The sequence below is a fragment of the Cyprinus carpio genome, chromosome B19 (assembly GCF_018340385.1).
Source record: "Cyprinus carpio isolate SPL01 chromosome B19, ASM1834038v1, whole genome shotgun sequence".
Taxonomy (NCBI): Eukaryota; Metazoa; Chordata; class Actinopteri; order Cypriniformes; family Cyprinidae; genus Cyprinus; species Cyprinus carpio.
The window spans coordinates 5169836-5185402 of NC_056615.1; the positions used below are offsets into that span (position 1 = coordinate 5169836).

The following is a 15567-nucleotide window of genomic DNA, read 5'->3' on the forward strand; positions in this document are numbered from 1 at the left end:
GCTGATGATCGCAAACAAGCCAGTTACGATCTCAGTAAATCCATCAAAGCAGCAAAAAGACAATACAAAAACAAAGTTGAAGAACAATTCAACACCAGCGATGCAAGAGGCATGTGGCAGGGAATCAATAAAATCACAGACTTTAAAGGGAACAAACCAGCTACTGTGAACATTGCCGCCTCTCTACCGGACGAGCTGAATAACTTTTATGCTCGTTTCGAGGCTCACAACACCGCCCACACAGAGAGCGCTCCCGCAGCTGCTGCAGAAGAGGTGAGTGCACTCTCCGTCTCTGTCGCGGATGTAACCCGATCCTTCCGACGGGTGAATATCCGCAAGGCAGCGGGTCCTGATGGCATCCCAGGCCGTGTGCTCCGAGCATGCGCATTCCAGCTAGCCGGTGTTTTTACAGACATTTTCAACCTCTCCCTCTCTCTTTCTGTGGTTCTCGGTCCATGTTCAAAAATCCACCATTGTGCCCATACCAAAGAAAAATAAAATCACATGCTTGAATGACTGGAGGCCTGTTGCTCTCACACCCATCTTCAGTAAGTGTTTTGAGAGACTCGTCAGAGACTACATCTGCTCTGTGCTGCCTGCCTCACTGGATCCGCTACAATTTGCATATCGTAGCAACCGTTCTACAGACGATGCTATTGCTTTCACTCTACACACTGCTCTCTCTCTCCCACCTGGAAAATAAGAACACTTATGTGAGAATGCTGTTTGTGGACTACAGCTCAGCATTTAACACCATAGTGCCTGCCACACTTGTTGCGAAGCTCCAGACTCTGGGACTAAACAGATCTCTGTGCAGCTGGATCCTGGACTTCCTAACAGGCAGAAGCCAGGTGGTCAGAATGGGCAAAAACACTTCATCCCCGCTGACCCTCAACACTGGTGCTCCTCAGGGCTGTGTCCTCAGCCCGCTCCTGTACTCCCTGTACACACATGACTGTACAGCCACACACAGCTCCAACGTCATCATCAAATTCGCTGATGACACAACGGTGATAGGCCTGATCACCGACAACGATGAGACGGCCTACAGAGAGGAGGTGAGCACACTGACTAAATGGTGTCAGGACAACCACCTCTCACTCAACATCGACAAGACCAAGGAGCTGGTGGTGGATTTCAGGAGACAGAGCAGAGAACACACACCCATCACCATCGACAAGACACCTGTGGAGCGGGTAAGCAGCTTCAAGTTCCTCGGTGTTAACATCAGTGAGGATCTCACCTGGTCTACACACACTGATGCAGTGCTGAAGAAGGCACATCAACGCCTCTTCTTCCTGAGACGGCTGAGGAAGTTTGGAATGAGCCCCAGCATCCTCAGATCGTTCTACACCTGCACTATAGAGAGCATCCTGACGGGCTGCATCACTGCCTGGTTTGGAAACAGCACCGCTGGCAACCGCAAAGCTCTGAAAAGGGTCGTGCGAACTGCCAGCCACATTGTTGGAGGTGAGCTTCCCTCCCCCTCCAGGACATCTACACCAGGCGGTGTATAAGGAAATCCCGGAGGATCATCAGTGACTCCAGCCATCCTTCCCACAGACTGATCTCTCTGCTGCCCTCAGGAAGACGTCTCCGCAGCATCCGATCCCGCACTAGCCAACTGAGGGATAGCTTTTTCCCTCAGGCTATCCGACTTATGAACAGTCTGAACTAATACACCCTACAGCATACTCCACAATATGGTATGCCACACACTGCACTTTAACTTTGACAGTTCAACACCGAACTATTGAACACAATAATCTACCTGCTACCACTGGATTCCATCCAATGCACATCCATAACATTTCTGTATCCAGCCCACGTACACTTAGCATATTTTCATGCGTATATATGTCTACATAATCTAGAATGTGTACATTCTGTGTATAGTGTATAATGTGTAGTGCTAACTGTATGTATGTACATATTGCGTAAAATGTGTAGTGCTAACTGTAAGTATGTCCAATAGTACACTGTGTGTACTGACTATATGTATGTGCATATTGCATATTTTCACCTGTTGAAGTCTGTATGGTTATATGTTAACTGTTTCTGCAATTTCTGGTGCACGCTCCCAAGAATTTCACTCACCAAGGCACATGTGCTGTGGTGATGTGACAATAAAGTGACTTGACTTGACTTGACTTGATTGGGGCTGTGGTCGGGGTTGTGGATGGCCAGTGGGAGGGACTAATGAGGGAGTATTGCCCTGGCCAGATAAGGTGTAGCTCCTCGTGGCTGCAAACTTTAAAGGCTTAAAGGGCAAAGCACCTGATAATGCAGTCAAATGAGGGAGTTGAGACTGCAAAAAGTCACGTGTAGGTGTCTCATGTCCACAATCTGGCACAGGAGCATAGTAGGGTCTGAGACGGTTGTAGTGGACAATCTGGGACTTATCAGACTGATCCAGGAGATAGTGAATCCTGTATGTCACTCCAGGAGAATCCACATCAGATCCTAGGCACTCTAATATTTCAAAGGGGCCTTTCCAGTGAGGAGCAAGTTTTTGTTTTGCTGTAGTGGGGTCATTTAACCAGACAAGGTCTCCCGGAACATAGGGAGTGTGCTTAACACTCTTGTCATACTGTCGTTTCTGCTGATTGTGGGCATAATCTCTGTTCCATGCAGCAGAACTGAAAGCGGACTGAAGTTTCTGTGTCAATTGTGCAACATAGTCAGCAGGAGAACCCGTAATAGACAAAGATGGTGTGTTGTTAGGTAACAGCATGTTGACAGGCATCCTGGCTTCATGACCATGTGTGAGGAAGAATGGTGTGAATCCTGTTGTAGAGTGTGGGTTGGTATTGTAAGCCAAAGCAACTTGGTTGAGGCAGTCATCCCATTCCCCAGACCGCTGAAGAAGTGTCTTGGCTAACTGATCAATAAGTGTCCTGTTGAACCTCTCAATCATGCCGTCACACTGAGGATGATATGGGCTGGTACGTGTTTTCTGCACGCACAGCAGGTCACACAGATGTTTCACCAGGTCAGATTCAAACTGACGTCCCTGATCAGTGTGAAGCATTTCCGGGATACCATGCTCACAAATGAAGTTTTCAAACAGACATTTCGCTACTGTTATGGCGCGCTGGTCTGGAATGGCATAAAGGTTGACATACTTGGAGAAATAATCTTGGACAACAAGCACATACCGGTTGCCACGACTCGTGATGGGGAGCTCAAGTATGTCAGCTGCAACCTTTTGGAATGGCTCAGTAGCAACAATTGTTTTCATTGGAGCTCTCTGATAAGGTGTGGGACTCCGTCTGGCGTCACATGGAGTACATTGCTTGCACCACATCTTGATGTCACGTGACATAAAGGGCCAGTAGCACAGCTGTTGAGCACGTTTCAGGACCTTATCAGCAGATGAATGACCAGTTACAGGATTTCCATGCAGCATCTGCAGAACAGTGTCTTTCAAAGCATGAGGGACAATCAGTTGATGGAGCACTGATGTTGTGGATGGGTTGAAAACCTTACGGCAGAGTACACCATTATGAAAAGTAAGTCTGTGGAATTCTTGCCAAAGTGCCTTCTCAACAAGTGTGCGTTGTTTTCATGCGCCAGTATGGGGGTTTCTGTCCCTTAACTGTCCAGCTAATAACCTCTAACAGTACGGAGTCTCGCTGTTGTTCCTTTTTAAAATCCTCTTCAGGGAACTGCAGCACAAATGTGGAGGAAACAGACTGTTGAACACACTGTGAGGAGGCCAGAGGAGGTTGTGGTCCAGTCAGGTTACAGCAAACTGGCTTTGTATCAGTACTGCAGAGGCTGTGATGTACAAAACTGACCGGACTAGACAGACTCACAGGACTCAGACTAGAATGTCTCTTGTCAGAGTGCGGATTACCAAAAGCACTGGAGGAGGTGCTCTGCTCAGTTGGTCTGATGTCAGCGGGGCGACGTGACATCGCATCTGCATTGAGGTGACTGTGGCCATCCTTGTGAATTACAGTCCATTCAAAAGGATCAAGTTCAAGGGCCCAGCGTGCACGGCGACCAGTTCTGTCATTGTCAATGGGTATTTTCCTGAGACCCAGGAGAGGTTTGTGGTCAGTTACAATAACAAAGGGCTGTTTGTAAAGGTAGTGGCGAAAATGTCGCACGGCCCAGACAATGGCCCAGAGTTCTCTGTCATATGTTGACCATTTTCTTTCTGCTTTTGTGAGAACATGACTAGCATAAGCAACCACTTTTTCTTGATCCCCTTGTCTCTGAGCAAGCACAGCACCAATTGCAGAGCCTGAAGCATCTGTGTAGAGGGAGAATGGCACAGTAAAGTCAGGGAATGCGACCACAGGAGGGTTTGTGAGTGCATGTTTCAGGTAAGTGAATGCATCCTGACAATTGAGAAGTCCATTGGAAAGGTGCATTCTTCTCTGTGAGAGCATGTAGAGGGACACTGTGATGTGCAAAGCTTCGGATGAATTTGCGGTAATATGAACAAAGTCCCAGAAATTGCTCTTACTTCTGTAGCTGACCGTGGAGTAGGCCAGTCTTGGACACTTTTCACATTCCGCGGGTCTGGCTGAATGCCGTCTTTGGATACAACATGACCCAGAAACTGTACTTGATCCCTGGCAAAACAGCATTTTGAGGGATTCAGCTTCAGGCCACTTGACTGGAATCTGGAGAGAATTTCTTCCAGGTGCTGGAGATGTTCACTGAAAGAGCGGCTGTAGATGAGGACATCATCCAAATACACTAGGCATGTTCTCCATGGGAGGCCACGAAGTACCATTTCCATCAAACGCTGGCATGTGGCTGGAGCGTTGGTGAGACCCATTGGCATAACTTTAAAGTGATAAAGGCCACTACCTGTTGTGAATGCTGTTCTTTCACGGTCTTCCTCCCTGCAGCTCGACTTGCCAATAGCCATGTTGTAGGTCCATTGTGGAGAACCAGGCAGAGCCCGACAAAGCATCCAGTGCGTCATTGACTCTCAGAAGAGGGTGGGAATCTTTGATTGTCACTGTATTAAGTTTTCTATAGTGCAGGCAGAAACGCCATGTGCCATTTTTCTTGCGCACCAAAACAACTGGCGCAGCCCAGGGACTGTAGCTTTCTTCAATGATATCTGCCTTTAACAGGTTGTCAACTTGAGTCTGTATTTCAGCTCTCTGTTCTGGTGTCACTCTGTAGGCTCTCTGTTTAATTGGTGTGGCCTCACCAGTGCGGATTTGATGCTTGATGATGCTCGTGCGACCTCTGTCCTCTGAGTGTTTACTGAATACTGCTGAGTATTTCTGAAGCAGTGATTTCAGAGACTGAACTTGGGAAGGTGACAGGTCGCTGTCATTTATCTGGACAGATGGAGCTATATCATGCACAGGGGAGGTTGCACACCCTGTCCCTTCCCCTGATACGACGTCAACAGATGAAACCGAATGAAACTCACCCAGGTGTTGACCTGAATGCAGCTCAACGTCATCTCGGGAGGGATTTAAGATTCGAACCACAGTTGTACCATTCTGAACCTCACTGAGAGAATGTGCCACAATGATGTCACACAATGGGTTGGGCATGAGAACACCATAATAGTCAGTTGGCATGGGAGAAGCAGGTGTAGCTGCTGACACACAGGCTGTGATGAGAGTTTCACTCATAGCTGGAATCTTAGTGGGCGCTAGCACAGATACATTACAGCAGGCGGCCACTTCATGTCCTTTGGGCAGGAGAGGAATTTTCATGTCCCAAAGTTGCAGCATTTTGTTGTTTATGTCAAGAAGGGCATGGTGTTTCCGTAGAAAATCAAACCCAAGAATGACTGGCTGGCAAGCACCTCTGAGAATTTCAAAGTCCTGTTGCCATACCTGATGTCCAAGTCTGATACCAATCGTTAACTTGCCTAAAATGTCCAGGCACTGTCCATCGACTGAGCGAGCTGGCAGAGAGGAGGGTGTCATGGGGCGTTTTTTCAATGCTGGGTGAGAGTTACGAAAATCTTCGCTCACAATGGAAACAGTAGAACCAGAGTCAATTACAGAGTCATCAGTAGCTGATGTTTGCCCCTCAACAGCAGCTAATGGAAGTTTCCCTGACGGTTGGAATCAGAGTGCGGGTATCGTTCAGGAGACTTGAAGCGAACACTACCTCTAGCGTGTGGACTGGCATCCCTGTTTCCCTGTGGAGCAGGACTAGGGCTGCGTCTGTATCTGTTCGTATCATTCTTGTCATGGCGACCATACCTGGAGTACTGATAGGACTGGCGTGAGGGAGAGCGATGCCGGTCACGTCTGTCATTGTCATGCCATTGACGGTCTCTCTGAGTAACAGGGGAAGGAGGACAATGGTCATAGCAGGACCCTGTATCACGACCATGATACTGCTCAGGTGAGTAATTGTCCCTGCGGTGTTGTCTGTTATAATAGGGTTGTGGAGAGACACTGCGTGCACTGTATCGAGCATCATCAGAGGAAAAACCTTTCAGTTTGGGAGTCCAGACGCTGAGCCAGGTAGCTGTGTTTCTCTCTTAATAGGTGTACTTCACTTTGTAAGCTGTTGACAGTAAGAGTCAGCTGCTCAACTGCATGCAGAAGCTTATCATCAGTAGATTTAGGACGAACCATAGCTACCTGCTCTGAAGATTGAGAGTGTGGAGACCCTGCAGTTGTCAGTTGGAGCGCTGCACGCGCCCTCTCACAGCGGCTGGCGATACGCAGGGCATCCTCAAGATCCTCCGCACCCATCTCATGGACTTTTGACTGAAGATTTGGGTCCAAGCCAGCAACAAAGCGGCGAAATTTTTCACCCTCCAGTGCATTGTGGTCATAGTTGGGAAAGGCTTCTAATACAAGACTAGTGATGTCAGCACTGTACACATCCAAACTTTCACCTGGTCGACGAGGTCGAGCATTCACATGTGTCTGGAAGAATGGCAGGGAGTATATTGGTCCAAAAACGTCCCTGAGTTTCTCCTTTACTGAATCATAGTCCTTCTGGATAGAAGAAGGAAGGCTGTCCCAATACAGAAATGCAGCATCTGCTAGGCGAGTAGGGAGGACGGAAGCCATCACTGTATACAGATCTATATCAGTTGAACTCATAGCCTGCACTGCCACTTCAAAACGTCGAGACCAACTTGTGAATGATTCAGTCCCATCTCCTTTAAAAGCAGGTGGAAGATCAATTTTTAGGGCACTGGAGACAGCACATGTGGCTAGAGAAACAGCACCTGTTGATGTAACGTTAGCATCTCGCCGTCGTCGTGTGGGGGAAGACTGCAGCCCAGTTTCACTTTCATCAGCCGACATGGTGACAAAATGTCCAGTCCCAAAACTCACAAAAAGCACGTAAAGTGGGAAAAAAATAAATAAATAAATAAACAAATACCGCAATAGTCCCTTAATATCTCCACACTAGTTGTTAGGTAATCCACTGCTCTCAAAGAGTGTAAAATCCAGATAGCACACAAAAAAAAATGACCGCATCCACAGTTCGTAGGAATAAAACTCGCCAAATGTGCAAAAACCACCAAAATAACACCACGCTGCCACCAAATGTTTAGTAAGTCGTAGGTATGTGGTGGTAGATCACTCTTTATGATAATGAACAGCAGAATGGAGACAGAAGACTTCCACAAGCGGCACTTTTTACTGAACACCGTCACAACAACAACACTTCCTTAAACACAGCCTTTCACGTGACGTCACTAACCAATCAGAAGCAAGGACTTAGACTGGGATAAACGTGAGTGAATCAGATAGGCAGATTCAGCAGAATATCCTTACTGCATTAAATATGTAAACACATAAAGGTGTAAATAATTAACTGACTAAACATTGTAAATATACTTCTAGTATATTAACTCAAATATAAATCATATTAAATTCTAAGCATTACAACTTTCCAACATGAAATATGAACTCCACTTCTAAACCTTACACTTTGTTGAAACAGACAGACTCACATGGAGTGAGGTTAATCGGTTCAGACACTGACTGCACTGACCATCTTATCTCTCTGTGCTGAATTATCATAGTGATCATGTTGTGGCTTCTCTGATGGAAGTGGAGATGTGATTGAATGTTTGCTGTCTGCTGTGGACAGGCTTGGGCTGCTTGTGTGTGTGATTTGCTCTCGATTGTTTTTTTAGGTGTTGCTCAGACCGGGGGAGCCGCTGTCCTGCTTTGGTGCTCTGTCAGAGCAAACTCAGCCAGTTTTTCTTGATAAACATATTTCAGCTGGTGACTGATTACAGCAGCCGTTGATCTGGAGTGTGCATGTTGAGTGATTGATTGTTTCTGTGTTTGTTCAGGTCAGCTCAGGGGTCTCAGCAGACGGATCAGGCTGCAGGATCGAGTCCTGATGATGAGCAGCCAGGACCTTCCCGCAGGAAACGACAGCCCAGCATGTCTGAAACCATGCCGCTCTACACACTCTGCAAAGAAGACCTGGACAGCATGGACAAAGAGGTTAAACACGCACACTTTCTTAGCTAAATGAGGACATTGCATAGACTTCAGATGTTTATATTCGTTAGTTTTACTAGTTATACAAAATATGAAGTCAGTAAAGTAACTTTATATTTCTTGTGGTTATCTGCTAATTGACTTTCCTCTTCCATTGGAAAGACCATTAGCATTTAAAGGGACATGCACCGAAATGGGTCACTGTGTACAGAGGGACAAGGTAAAAAGGACGTTGTTCTATACTTCCATTGAGAAATTTTAACCAAAGTATGTTGCAGACATTTCATGAAGACCTTAAAGAATCATACCAACTTGTGGAAAATGTGCATCCGATGTCCCCTTTAAAGTCAGATTTAGGTGGATCTATTTTCTTTTTTTTTTTTCTTTGGGTGTCCTTTCAATGCGGATTCTTTTGTTTGATTGCTGTGCTGTTGTCCTGTTTGACATTTGCGCTGATAGTTCATGTTCTGAATTGTTTACGGTGGCGTTACATGTTTAATTCATGACTGAGTCACAGTTGCATTCCTCCCCCCACACAAAGCTTTTAAGATTCATAAAAGCTAATTAAAAATCCTGAACAAATATCCTGAAGTCATTCCCTGACAATGAGCCAATGTTAATCACCCTCTGAGATCAGGAGCGGTTGAATATTAATGCCGAGACTGTTTGAAGAGGACATGTAAGAAGCAAATTAATGTGATCAAAACAAAGTGCAAAATGAATTGCTGAAAATTAAAATGAAGTCCCTGCCTGATAAAGATGTAATTACCAAACAGGAAGTTGGGGAGTTAAAGATATTAGGCATGGAGCACTAGCTTTACTATTTAGTGCTTTGCTGTTTATTCACCCTCAACGTAATAGAAGGCATTTAAAGGGATAGTTCACCCCCAAAATAAAATTGTGTTATTAATTACTCACCCTCATGTTGTTCCAAATCAGCAAGACCTTTGTTCATCTCCTAAACACAAATAAGATATTTTCGTAACCAAACAGTTGCTGGTTCCCATTGACTTCCATAGTATAGAAGAAATATGGAAGTCAGTGGCTACTGTTAACTGTTCGAATACCAAAAGTTTCAGCAGAAGAAAGAAATTCCTGCAGGTCTGGAACAACAGGGTGAGTAAATGATCACAAAATGATGATAATTACATTTTTGGATGAATTATCGCTTTAAAAGTGAGAAGCCATGAAGCTTTATCTTTCTGTCGGCGTGCTGGATCTTTGCACTTATATTGATTTGCTTATTTGTAACACTGTGCCACAAAACCAGTCATAAGGGTAAATTTCTCAAAATTGAGATTTATACATCATCTGAAAGCTGAATAAATAAGCTTTCCATTGATGTGTGTTTGTTAGGATAGGACAATATTCGGCCGAGATACACGATACACGAGATACTATTTGAAAATCTGGAATCTGAGGGCTTAAAAAAAATCAAAATATTAAGAAAATTACCTTTAAAGTTGTCCAAATGAAGATGTCCTGCATCGGGCTGTATATGGAATGAGGCTTTTTTTTCTTTTGCATTTGTCTTGTCTTTTTCCACTTTTTTCTCTGAGGTGTGAAAGAGAAAGATGTGCCTCATGGCTCCCTCTTAAAATCACTGACCTAGAAACATCGCGTTAGAGCTTCTTTGACTTCTTTCTCATTTGCCAGCCTGTCTCAGTCTTAGCGGTTATAACATCTCAGCAGTCCATGTCAGAAATCCTGTCACTGCTGACGGTCTTCATAACAGCCGTGTTGCGCTTCCCAGGTCAGATAGCTTCATTTTTTTTCTGTTCACCTTCATGCTCACAAACATGGATGAAACTAAGCCATGTATGGTTATACGTGGCTTTAACACAGTGGCATGGGTTTGATCACTCACTGGCACATTTTTAAATATATGCTTTGATATTGCCTCTTGCACAGTTGTAAATGTATCCACTTAACTTTTGTGCAAACATTTTGACTTTTAATTGTACTTTTTGTAAAAATTAATGTGATTTTATATAAAAAAAAAAAGACTTGTGTGCATTTCAGAAATGTATCCAAAATATTTAAAAAGGTTTGCTGCATAGTTAAAATGCGCTACGCATATAAAAACAATTGTTTTTCAGAGAGAAAAAAAAAACATAAGTCGCGTAGGCCTATAAGTCGCATTTTATTATTTCATTCAGAAATAGGCCTAATGCCGACTCAAAATGTTTACAAACATTATAATAAACACTTTAAACATAGTTAGGCTATTTTAGTTCCCCTCCACAACAAAACCTTTCAGTTAACAGTATTTAGAAAAGAACGTCGATGAGCCAAAACGAATTCATTTAGGCTAAAACGAAACTGAAACCAGCATTGGGTCTCTCATCCAACATAAAATCAAATGTTTCCGTATTTGCGATGTATTTGAATGGCATATTATTATTTATTATGTAGCCTACTTCACTCGCGTTCCAATGTCCACGAAAAAAAAAATGTTGTGCATAACATCACGGCAGTACAGTGATAACGGCACAGATTTTGCTACATATTTAAACTGAGCAGTGTGTTTTTTTCCATATGTTTGACTGACTGTATTTTTTGAACAGGCATTGTCAAGGTAGCAAAGCTTAGCTGTGTGTGCGCATAGAGCACCAGCGCAGTCACTTGAATTTGTTTCTTTCTAACAGTGAAAGAAACTACTCCTTTTAGTCATAAAGATAAGTTTGCTATTATTTTTGTACGTTCATAATAAAAACAAATCTTTGTGCTTTTGTAAAATAAGACTAAAGAAAAATAGAATACCGCTTTCTGCCGTCTGGTTTCCTTTCGCGCAGCACAAAAATGAACCGAAACTCTGCGTCATTAGTTCTGTTGCTTCTGTGATGCATATGTGGAGTTTGAAACAGACATTACATGCGTTTATAGTGTTCAGTAATGGCAAATCCATCCTATTTTGGGTAAAAAAAAAAAGGAAAAATAATAGTTCTTTTAAAAGAAATTTGAAGTATACATATAGTGATCCATGTTTTTCTTCAGTGTACTGAAGTTTGTTTTAAATTTGTTTTAAAAATCACATATTGCAAAAATAAAATAAAAAAACACTTGGATGTGCCTAGCCTGATGTGTTCAATGTATGTAACGTGGGCTTGACCTTTGCATTTAAAAATATAAAAAATTTTATGTGCGCATGAGAAACCATTAAACTTATGATACTGGACAATGCACACTGAGCCACCCGTTGTGTCATCAGCCTATTTCACGGTGTGGATTCTTGGCCACCACAGAATATGTGTTAAAGAGACCTAAGGCCTTGAAATATGACATACTGCCCTAATGAAAGACAAATTTATAACACTTTTTTCAGTACCAGTCTTTTTTATAGACCCTTGAACTTGGCAAATAGGACAAAGGAAAACAGCTGTATTGTGCCATCAGTCTATTTTGAGTCATGGTTTATCTGCCACCACAGAGAACATTTTGAGCAAGTAGTTGATCCCATGACCTTAACATTGGCATGCTTTGCTAATTTATATACTAATTTACAATAAGTAATATTGTTCCTTGTTAGGGTAAAGTTTGGCGAACTACTACTTTTCAGTGCTGCATCTTGCTGGTTCAGCTGATATTTTCTCCATACTGCTGCTTGTCACTTGGGAGAGTGGTGCCAGGGTGAACACCGAGTATAAACACCTCTCAGGGCACATGCAGTCTGCTGTTCTTCATGCCACAACCAATATGTCGCATAAACAATGTTTGACTCAGGAGCTCGACAGCATCCCAAGATAAAGTTCATTTATTTTATAAAATGAAATGAAGCTTTCATACTGCACGCTATAATGATTTCTGAAGGATTATGTGACACCGAAGACTAGAGTAATGATGCTAAAAATTCAGCTTTGATCACAGGATATTAAAATAGTTCAAATATTCAAATAGAAAAGTTATTTTAAATTGTAATGTTTCACAATATTATTGTATTCACTGATTATTGATCAAATAAAAAAACCCTCAGTGAGCATGAAAGACTGCTTTTAAAAACATACAATTTTCCAGACTTTAGAACAATGGTGTGTAATATTTCTTGCAATCATGCACAGTGGTCATGTTTTATGGTGAAGTGTGATTTGTATGTTTACTAGAAGTATCTGTGGTGACAGGCATGACATCTAATATCAAAATGACTGGGAACATCAAGCTTTAACAAGCTCCAGCTTTATAGCAACTTTCTATTTAGGGACTTTATTTAGACTATAAATCCCTTTATAGCGAGATCCTATAAAATGTCATTCACATGAAGCTGCAGATGTAAAACCTGTTCTGTATCCGTTCCTAAGCTCATTTTCTCTCTCTTAGTCACTTATGGGTACCATTTGCCACCGTTCAATTTGTGCCCCATTGTTCTAGCAGCCTAACAGGGGTTTTGTTGAATAGCCCCCCTTACTCACCAAATATGAGATCTCCGCTGAGGTGCGGGAAACCACAGCGTTATTATTCTGGGACTTTGCGAATTGGGATATTGAGGGGCTTAGTCCTTTGTTCACCAGACCCGCTGAATGGAAATAGAATAGTTTCTATATTTAGTGTGTGGAGAGAGCTGTAGCAGGCTTTTAATAAATGAGAAAGCTGAGGTTGAATGAACGTAAATTGCTATTTGAAAAGTCACACATTTATGGGAGCCGTTCATATGTACTTTTTGGATGGCTACTCGGAGAAAGTAGGAATTAACTTGTTGAAGGTCTGGTGTGGACGCTGGTAGCAATAATGTTTTCCTTTGATGCATTGCAAAATAGATTTCTGTCACTCACAGGCTCTTTAAATGCGAAGAATATGTTAACCCGAGTTAAAGCGAATGTTAATTGTTACTCCCAAAATCATTCAGAGAAGGTTTGAATGGTTTTGTAATGGCGTCATCATCCTCAGTTGTTTTTCACTTTCTCTCGTACTCATGACTTGTCTCCGGTAGGTGTGCAAATAAACAGCAGTGACTTCCACTCAAGCAGAGTCCAGCCAGGTTAATTATGTTAAGTGTTACATATTATGTGTAGGAGGTCAGCGGTGATCTCATTTGTTGGTGCATGTGGCTTTGGCACACAATAAATGTGCTAAGAATCCTCCATGAGCAATGGTAATTACTCATGCGTCATATTCTGCTTCAGTAGATGTTTATTTTTTTGTGTCCTTAATTGTGTCTTTAGCTAAAGCAGTACGTCACCAAAAAATGATAAAGATTCTGTCATCATTTAGTCAGCCAAACTCATGACTTTGTTCCATGGAACACAAAAGGAGAATTTTTTAAGAGTGTTCATGTTGCTCTTTTTCATTCAGTCTAGTTGTTTTCTCCAAAAAAAAACAAAACAATGCACATGATTAAGATTTTGAATGTTTGTCACAGCTGTCGTGTGGCTTCATAAGACTTCAAAAACAGCACACAAATATGGACTGCTTTTATGATGCTACTTCTGGGTACTTTCTACCCAGGGTAGTAACTAATCACTAGGTAACAGTGGTGTTGTTAGTGCTTCTCGGGTGGCGTGTTTCAAATGTCAGCATTTCATTTCATTTTGATAAAAAAATCTTTTCACTTCTACACATACAAGCTACAGACAGTCCTCCATATGTTTTGATGCTATTTTCAGAAAATAAATAATTATCGCTCTTAACATAGGAGATTTATTTAAAGTCCAATTTAAACCTAAAATGAACAAATCAGTTGAATGAATGAATGATTAATTGTTTTTGTAAATATGACTCCTCTTATACATCATGTACTGTCTGTATTATTCAACATTTCCTAATGATATAGTGTTAAAAAGCCAAAAACAAATCACAATTCAATTGCAATATTGAATCACAATGCTTGTAGAATCGCAGTTTTTAAAAATTCCAATACATATCGATTTAGCACCCAAGTATTATGGTAGTATTGATTTAGGAGATAAGCTTATCGTCTTAGCCCTACTTCTGTGTTTTTGTCCCTTACTGTTGTATGGATAAAACGTAGTGCGAACATTCTACTAAACATCTTCTTTGGTGTCCAGTGTCCATCTAAGTTATTTTTTCATAAACTATTAGTTTAGCATCTAGCTGACTCCATCACTGATTGTTGTATTAGCATGGCATCAATCTGTCAGTGAATTGAGTGACAGATTGACCAAGGTTTTTGTTCGTGAGTGCACCTGAAGTGCTTTGTGCTAATGTGACATTTTCCATGTCTGAACGTAAAGTTCACAAGAGTTGTGGGTCTGAGTGAACTGTGGTCTGCTGGACTAAAGGATACATGAAGGTCAAATGGTTTCCAGTTAAATGGAAATGCCAACCAGTCCCTGCGGTCTTGACACAGAAATTTGGACTTGAAACAGTGGCTTCCCATTTCACATGATACTATTCACATCAACATTGGCATGCCGACTATCCTATTGTTTTAAATAAATTAGTGAGCAACCAGGGATCAATGCTAAGGATGTTTTCTACTGGCATGGTTGGGCCAGTGGTTCAAATTTTTACTTGCCCTGCCAATATTTTCACTGACCCTGCCAAAAAAAAAAAAAAAAAAAAAAAAAGCTGCTGTTATAATTTTTTTGACCTGTATTATTTTTTATTCTAATAAATAAGCTTATATGACACCAAACCACAGCAAAAACTACTAGCCTAACAAATATAAAGGGCAAATATTATTAAAGACAAGTAAACAGTCTATAAATAATAACAAATAAACAAATTACAAACAATAGGACAACTGAATATATAGAACAAAGATACAGATTAAATAATGCTTTAGGAAATACAGACGGGCTGAATGAAAATGCAGATTCAGTCTTTGCCAGTAGGTGGCACTTATGAAACAGCGATAAAACAGCATTTCCTTGGTTGCCGCTGTAAACAAAGCAGTGCATCACTTATTAACACTGTTTAAATGCATTATAGATGAAAAGAAAACGCCATGTAAACGTTTTTGAAGAAAGTCAGTTCCCCACAGAGATACATTCATATAAATCCCCAATTCAGAAATCAGTTGAAATAAAACGAAAACATCCAGTCGACCGGTAGGTGCATCTGTACTACACTGTATAGTTAAATATAGATTAATAATTGTGGAAACTACAAAGTAATTCGCCAAGATGGGTAGGGATGCATGATATGAAAAATTTTAACCGATAACCGATAATTAAGTCCATTTCATGGTTGA

At 41.9% G+C, this 15567-nt stretch overlaps 1 protein-coding gene across 1 annotated transcript in view; it reads left to right on the plus strand.

Moving 5' to 3' along the window:
• The window catches only part of ctdp1 (CTD (carboxy-terminal domain, RNA polymerase II, polypeptide A) phosphatase, subunit 1), a 120950-nt gene that overhangs the window by 36268 nt on the left and 69115 nt on the right, over positions 1-15567 (plus strand). Inside the window, exon 11 of the mRNA XM_042745228.1 lies at positions 8267-8423. Within this exon, the coding sequence (XP_042601162.1) occupies positions 8267-8423 (157 nt within the window). The remainder of the gene's footprint in view (positions 1-8266; positions 8424-15567) is intronic.